At 35.6% G+C, this 9,147-nt stretch overlaps 1 protein-coding gene across 1 annotated transcript in view; it reads left to right on the top strand.

The window, feature by feature from the left end:
* Positions 1–8,849, top strand: part of pym1 (PYM homolog 1, exon junction complex associated factor) — a 13,363-nt gene extending 4,514 nt beyond the window's left edge. Inside the window, exons 2-3 of the mRNA XM_056460898.1 lie at positions 7,518–7,716; positions 7,796–8,849. Of these exons, the coding sequence (XP_056316873.1) occupies positions 7,518–7,716; positions 7,796–8,261 (665 nt within the window). The 3' untranslated portion in view covers positions 8,262–8,849. The remainder of the gene's footprint in view (positions 1–7,517; positions 7,717–7,795) is intronic.
* Positions 8,850–9,147: the final 298 nt, after the last annotated feature.

Raw genomic sequence — 9,147 nt, 5'->3', positions numbered from 1 at the left:
GGTAAGCTTTTCTCATACAAATGTGTATTTCAGCGCAGTGATGAAGAGTTCCCGCCGCCGCGAGTGTGTGTGTGTGTGTGTGATGATGATGACGACGACATTAATGTGTGTGTGTGTGTGTGTGTGTGTGAGAGAGGGAGAGAGAGTGAACACACGCTCCGCTGGCCGCGCGCTCCCGATCTCTTTTTGTTTCCAAACACGCGCTTCATCACCTCAGCTGGAGGAGGATAATGCGCAGAATGATCATGAGGAAGAGATCGGCTGAGCGGTAGAAGACTGCGTGTGATGATGATGATGATGAGTGAGAGGAACAGATAAACACGGAGAGCCTCTCGGTGTGTCCATGACTGCAGGAGCGTGCGTGTGTGTGCGTGTGTGTGTGTGTGTGTGTGTGTGTGGTCAGTCAGGGTCTGGCAGATGAAGTCTCCTGGTCCCCGTTTCAGAAAGGAGGTTAAGGAACTCTGGGTCTTCTGTGTCAGAGTGTCAGGGTAGTCAGAGCAGGGTTAGTCCAGCCTGTGTCTGGATGAGGGGTCCCTTTACCTCAGACTCAGTCACTGGTGAAGCTCACCTGTTCAGGAGCTGGGTTATTCTCTAAACTCAAGAGTTTCTCCTCTATTAAAGCTGAAGCCGTGTTTCTCCTAGTCTGACGTTTCCACCTGCCATCATGCACAGAACTGCTGAAAACATCTGAGCTCAACTGAGCAGAACCTTTATTCAGTAAGAAGAGATGATCTTACACTGCGCTGGACACATTCAGAGTGTGTGTTACACAAGGAGATGTGATGTTGAGATCATGTGATGATGAAGTGTGTGTGTGTGTGTGTGTGTGTGTGTGTGTGTGTGTGTATGGATCATCCAGCCGGCTGAGCACACTGCAGAACATCTGAACTGTTGATTTGGTCATTCTGAAAGACCCGACCCGTTTCAGTGTTATATTATTATTAAAGACCTCCAGAGCGGTCCAGAGCGTCTGCTCCGCGTCTCACAGCTCCTAACTCCACCGCGTGATCATATTATCAGGAGAACAGGTAAACAATACTGATTATATTATATTATCAGGAGAACAGGTAAACAATACTGATTATATTATATTATCAGGAGAACAGGTAAACAATACTGATTATATTATAATATCAGGAGAACAGGTAAACAATACTGATTATATTATATTATCAGGAGAACAGGTAAACAATACTGATTATATTATATTATCAGGAGAACAGGTAAACAATACTGATTATATTATCAGGAGAACAGGTAAACAATACTGATTATATTATCAGGAGAACAGGTAAACAATACTGATTATATTATCAGGAGAACAGGTAAACAATACTGATTATATTATCAGGAGAACAGGTAAACAATACTGATTATATTATATTATCAGGAGAACAGGTAAACACTACTGATTATATTATCAGGAGAACAGGTAAACAATACTGATTATATTATATTATCAGGAGAACAGGTAAACAATACTGATTATATTATATTATCAGGAGAACAGGTAAACAATACTGATTATATTATATTATCAGGAGAACAGGTAAACAATACTGATTATATTATCAGGAGAACAGGTAAACAATACTGATTATATTATCAGGAGAACAGGTAAACAATACTGATTATATTATATTATCAGGAGAACAGGTAAACAATACTGATTATATTATATTATCAGGAGAACAGGTAAACAATACTGATTATATTATCAGGAGAACAGGTAAACAATACTGATTATATTATCAGGAGAACAGGTAAACAATACTGATTATATTATCAGGAGAACAGGTAAACAATACTGATTATATTATCAGGAGAACAGGTAAACAATACTGATTATATTATCAGGAGAACAGGTAAACAATACTGATTATATTATATTATCAGGAGAACAGGTAAACAATACTGATTATATTATATTATCAGGAGAACAGGTAAACAATACTGATTATATTATATTATCAGGAGAACAGGTAAACAATACTGATTATATTATATTATCAGGAGAACAGGTAAACAATACTGATTATATTATCAGGAGAACAGGTAAACAATACTGATTATATTATAATATCAGGAGAACAGGTAAACAATACTGATTATATTATCAGGAGAACAGGTAAACAATACTGATTATATTATCAGGAGAACAGGTAAACAATACTGATTATATTATCAGGAGAACAGGTAAACAATACTGATTATATTATCAGGAGAACAGGTAAACAATACTGATTATATTATCAGGAGAACAGGTAAACAATACTGATTATATTATCAGGAGAACAGGTAAACAATACTGATTATATTATATTATCAGGAGAACAGGTAAACAATACTGATTATATTATCAGGAGAACAGGTAAACACTACTGATTATATTATATTATCAGGAGAACAGGTAAACAATACTGATTATATTATATTATCAGGAGAACAGGTAAACAATACTGATTATATTATATTATCAGGAGAACAGGTAAACAATACTGATTATATTATCAGGAGAACAGGTAAACAATACTGATTATATTATATTATCAGGAGAACAGGTAAACAATACTGATTATATTATCAGGAGAACAGGTAAACAATACTGATTATATTATATTATCAGGAGAACAGGTAACAATACTGATTATATTATCAGGAGAACAGGTAAACAATACTGATTATATTATATTATCAGGAGAACAGGTAAACAATACTGATTATATTATATTATCAGGAGAACAGGTAAACAATACTGATTATATTATATTATCAGGAGAACAGGTAAACAATACTGATTATATTATCAGGAGAACAGGTAAACAATACTGATTATATTATATTATCAGGAGAACAGGTAAACAATACTGATTATATTATATTATCAGGAGAACAGGTAAACAATACTGATTATATTATATTATCAGGAGAACAGGTAAACAATACTGATTATATTATCAGGAGAACAGGTAAACAATACTGATTATATTATAATATCAGGAGAACAGGTAAACACTACTGATTATATTATATTATCAGGAGAACAGGTAAACAATACTGATTATATTATATTATCAGGAGAACAGGTAAACAATACTGATTATATTATCAGGAGAACAGGTAAACACTACTGATTATATTATATTATCAGGAGAACAGGTAAACAATACTGATTATATTATATTATCAGGAGAACAGGTAAACAATACTGATTATATTATCAGGAGAACAGGTAAACAATACTGATTATATTATCAGGAGAACAGGTAAACACTACTGATTATATTATATTATCAGGAGAACAGGTAAACACTACTGATTATATTATATTATCAGGAAAACAGGTAAACAATACTGCATATATTATATTATCAGGAGAACAGGTAAACAATACTGATTATATTATCAGGAGAACAGGTAAACAATACTGATTATATTATCAGGAGAACAGGTAAACAATACTGATTATATTATCAGGAGAACAGGTAAACAATACTGATTATATTATCAGGAGAACAGGTAAACAATACTGATTATATTATCAGGAGAACAGGTAAACAATACTGATTATATTATCAGGAGAACAGGTAAACAATACTGATTATATTATCAGGAGAACAGGTAAACAATACTGATTATATTATCAGGAGAACAGGTAAACAATACTGATTATATTATCAGGAGAACAGGTAAACAATACTGATTATATTATTAGGAGAACAGGTAAACAATACTGATTATATTATCAGGAGAACAGGTAAACAATACTGATTATATTATCAGGAGAACAGGTAAACAATACTGATTATATTATCAGGAGAACAGGTAAACAATACTGATTATATTATTAGGAGAACAGGTAAACAATACTGATTATATTATCAGGAGAACAGGTAAACAATACTGATTATATTATCAGGAGAACAGGTAAACAATACTGATTATATTATCAGGAGAACAGGTAAACAATACTGATTATATTATCAGGAGAACAGGTAAACAATACTGATTATATTATCAGGAGAACAGGTAAACAATACTGATTATATTATCAGGAGAACAGGTAACAATACTGATTATATTATCAGGAGAACAGGTAAACAATACTGATTATATTATCAGGAGAACAGGTAAACAATACTGATTATATTATCAGGAGAACAGGTAAACAATACTGATTATATTATCAGGAGAACAGGTAAACAATACTGATTATATTATCAGGAGAACAGGTAAACAATACTGATTATATTATCAGGAGAACAGGTAAACAATACTGATTATATTATCAGGAGAACAGGTAAACAATACTGATTATATTATTAGGAGAACAGGTAAACAATACTGATTATATTATATTATCAGGAGAACAGGTAAACAATACTGATTATATTATCAGGAGAACAGGTAAACAATACTGATTATATTATTAGGAGAACAGGTAAACAATACTGATTATATTATATTATCAGGAGAACAGGTAAACAATACTGATTATATTATCAGGAGAACAGGTAAACAATACTGATTATATTATCAGGAGAACAGGTAAACATACTGATTATATTATATTATCAGGAGAACAGGTAAACAATACTGATTATATTATATTATCAGGAGAACAGGTAAACAATACTGATTATATTATCAGGAGAACAGGTAAACAATACTGATTATATTATATTATCAGGAGAACAGGTAAACAATACTGATTATATTATCAGGAGAACAGGTAAACAATACTGATTATATTATCAGGAGAACAGGTAAACAATACTGATTATATTATCAGGAGAACAGGTAAACAATACTGATTATATTATCAGGAGAACAGGTAAACAATACTGATTATATTATCAGGAGAACAGGTAAACAATACTGATTATATTATCAGGAGAACAGGTAAACAATACTGATTATATTATCAGGAGAACAGGTAAACAATACTGATTATATTATCAGGAGAACAGGTAAACAATACTGATTATATTATCAGGAGAACAGGTAAACAATACTGATTATATTATCAGGAGAACAGGTAAACAATACTGATTATATTATCAGGAGAACAGGTAAACAATACTGATTATATTATCAGGAGAACAGGTAAACAATACTGATTATATTATCAGGAGAACAGGTAAACAATACTGATTATATTATTAGGAGAACAGGTAAACAATACTGATTATATTATCAGGAGAACAGGTAAACAATACTGATTATATTATCAGGAGAACAGGTAAACAATACTGATTATATTATCAGGAGAACAGGTAAACAATACTGATTATATTATTAGGAGAACAGGTAAACAATACTGATTATATTATCAGGAGAACAGGTAAACAATACTGATTATATTATCAGGAGAACAGGTAAACAATACTGATTATATTATCAGGAGAACAGGTAAACAATACTGATTATATTATCAGGAGAACAGGTAAACAATACTGATTATATTATTAGGAGAACAGGTAAACAATACTGATTATATTATCAGGAGAACAGGTAAACAATACTGATTATATTATCAGGAGAAAAGTAAACAAAACTGATTATATTATCAGGAGAACAGGTAAACAATACTGATTATATTATCAGGAGAACAGGTAAACAATACTGATTATATTATCAGGAGAACAGGTAAACAATACTGATTATATTATCAGGAGAACAGGTAAACAATACTGATTATATTATCAGGAGAACAGGTAAACAATACTGATTATATTATCAGGAGAACAGGTAAACAATACTGATTATATTATTAGGAGAACAGGTAAACAATACTGATTATATTATTAGGAGAACAGGTAAACAATACTGATTATATTATATTATCAGGAGAACAGGTAAACAATACTGATTATATTATCATGAGAACAGGTAAACAATACTGATTATATTATAATATCAGGAGAACAGGTAAACAATACTGATTATATTATCATGAGAACAGGTAAACAATACTGATTATATTATAATATCAGGAGAACAGGTAAACACTACTGATTATATTATATTATCAGGAGAACAGGTAAACAATACTGATTATATTATATTATCAGGAGAACAGGTAAACAATACTGATTATATTATATTATCAGGAGAACAGGTAAACAATACTGATTATATTATCAGGAGAACAGGTAAACACTACTGATTATATTATATTATCAGGAGAACAGGTAAACAATACTGATTATATTATATTATCAGGAGAACAGGTAAACAATACTGATTATATTATCAGGAGAACAGGTAAACAATACTGATTATATTATCAGGAGAACAGGTAAACACTACTGATTATATTATATTATCAGGAGAACAGGTAAACACTACTGATTATATTATATTATCAGGAAAACAGGTAAACAATACTGCATATATTATATTATCAGGAGAACAGGTAAACAATACTGATTATATTATCAGGAGAACAGGTAAACAATACTGATTATATTATCAGGAGAACAGGTAAACAATACTGATTATATTATCAGGAGAACAGGTAAACAATACTGATTATATTATCAGGAGAACAGGTAAACAATACTGATTATATTATTAGGAGAACAGGTAAACAATACTGATTATATTATCAGGAGAACAGGTAAACAATACTGATTATATTATCAGGAGAACAGGTAAACAATACTGATTATATTATTAGGAGAACAGGTAAACAATACTGATTATATTATCAGGAGAACAGGTAAACAATACTGATTATATTATCAGGAGAACAGGTAAACAATACTGATTATATTATCAGGAGAACAGGTAAACAATACTGATTATATTATTAGGAGAACAGGTAAACAATACTGATTATATTATCAGGAGAACAGGTAAACAATACTGATTATATTATCAGGAGAACAGGTAAACAATACTGATTATATTATCAGGAGAACAGGTAAACAATACTGATTATATTATCAGGATAACAGGTAAACAATACTGATTATATTATCAGGAGAACAGGTAAACAATACTGATTATATTATATTATCAGGAGAACAGGTAAACAATACTGATTATATTATATTATCAGGAGAACAGGTAAACAATACTGATTATATTATATTATCAGGAGAACAGGTAAACAATACTGATTATATTATCAGGAGAACAGGTAAACAATACTGATTATATTATCAGGAGAACAGGTAAACAATACTGATTATATTATATTATCAGGAGAACAGGTAAACAATACTGATTATATTATATTATCAGGAGAACAGGTAAACAATACTGATTATATTATATTATCAGGAGAACAGGTAAACAATACTGATTATATTATATTTACAGAATTCAGATGTAAAGTTAGGCGTTCCCTCGAGCAGCTGTCTGTGTCCCTGCTGCAGTGCTGTCGCTGTAGTCAATATCTGCTGTAACTCTGCGTGTGTGTGTGTGTGTGTGTGTGTGTGTGTGTTGTTATGGTCATGTTTATTTCTAGCTGTGGTCAAACTGACTGGAACTATTTCTGTATTGAACTCTGTGCTTCTTCAGCCAATCAGAACCAGGAGCTTCTACAGAGTGTGTAATATTGGTGTGTGTGTGTGTGTGTGTGTGTGTGTGTGTGTGTGTGTGTACGCACGCAGGGAAGTACATCGCCGCCACGCAGCGTCCGGACGGCTCCTGGAGGAAGCCACGGCGGGTCCGGAATGGATACGTGCCGCAGGAGGAGGTGCCGGTGTAAGCGCTCGCTCTGACCTCTGACCTCAGATCAGCTGGTCTCTGGGGACCCTCAGTCTGAGTTTGTCTCTGTTTGCAGGTACGAGAACAAGTTCGTGAAGTTCTTCAAGAGTAAGCCGGAGCTGCCGCCGGGTGTGTGTGTGGAGACCCCCCCGCAGCCGCAGACGCAGCTGAGCGACGCCGCAGGCCTCTCCAGAACCGCCAAACGCAACATGAAGCGCAAGGAGAAGCGCAAGCAGCAGGTGCAGGAGCCCAAGCCGGAGCCGCAGACAGAACTGAAGCCGGAGCCACAGCTGGAGCCGGAGCCGGAGCCACAGGGCCTGAGCCAGCAGATGCAGCAGCTGGAGCTGAGCGCCGAGCAGGGGCCCGGGGCCGCAGACAGCACCCGCAGACTCAAGAACCTGCGTAAGAAGCTGCGGCAGGTGGAGGAGCTCCAGCAGAGGGTACTGTCCGGAGAGCTGAAGCCCAGCCAGGAGCAGCTGGACAAACTGGGGCGGAGCCAGGCCCTGAGGGCGGAGCTACAGCAGCTGGAAGCCCATTCGTGAGGCTGGCTGTCAATCAGAGCTCAGTGTGTGTGTGTGTGTGTGTGTCAGAGCTGTTACTCAGTCTGTGTGTTCTTCATCATGAAGAGCAGTGGAGCGTCTGTGCTGGACTCCTGAAGCTGCACAGCGCCGCCGGCTCCATCATCCACATCTTCATCACACACACACACACACACACACACTCTCTGCTCAGTGTCTCCAGCAGCAGCAGTTGATCATGTAGAGCTGTGATTCACTAAACAGCAGAAGCGTCTCCTGACTGATCTCAAGTCAGGCGCTGTTTCAGCACCACATATGATCATGTGTGTGTGTGTGTGTGTGAGAGATCAGTGATGAAGGCTCGTCTGTATCAGTGTGTGTTTCTGGATCATCATGCCACTCAATATTTTAGACATGATCTGTAAATATGATGTTTCACCAGTGACCGTGTAAAGCAGAGCTGTGTGTGTGTGTGTGTGTGTGTGTGTGTGTGTGTGTGTGTGTGTGTCTGCGCGTGCGTGCGTGTGTCTGTGTATGTGCGATGCTCCGCTCCTTCATTCCTGAAATATCCTCCATTTTTAATCAAACATCTGAATAAACGCTCCGCTCAGAGTCTGCTGGTGTTCATTTCTCATCTACAGCAGGGTGATGTGCGGTGTGTGTGTGTGTGTGTGTGTGTGTCAGTTGTTATGGTCCTCTGCTAACTGTAGTTATTCAGTAATCTGCTGTGAGAGTGTCTGTGGTTGTCCTGTTATTCAGACTCACGCTGGCGTCAACACTGGATCATCATCATCATCATCATCTTCCCCAGCTCAGAGATCCACAGTATCTGGGCGCAGGCTGAGACTGCATGAGCGATGCCCTGTCAGACACACTGCACTCAATGGAGCGGGTGACGTCACTGTGAGGG

The sequence above is a fragment of the Danio aesculapii genome, chromosome 7, assembly GCF_903798145.1.
Source record: "Danio aesculapii chromosome 7, fDanAes4.1, whole genome shotgun sequence".
Taxonomy (NCBI): domain Eukaryota; kingdom Metazoa; phylum Chordata; class Actinopteri; order Cypriniformes; family Danionidae; genus Danio; species Danio aesculapii.
This window is presented reverse-complemented; position numbering and strand designations above follow the sequence as displayed.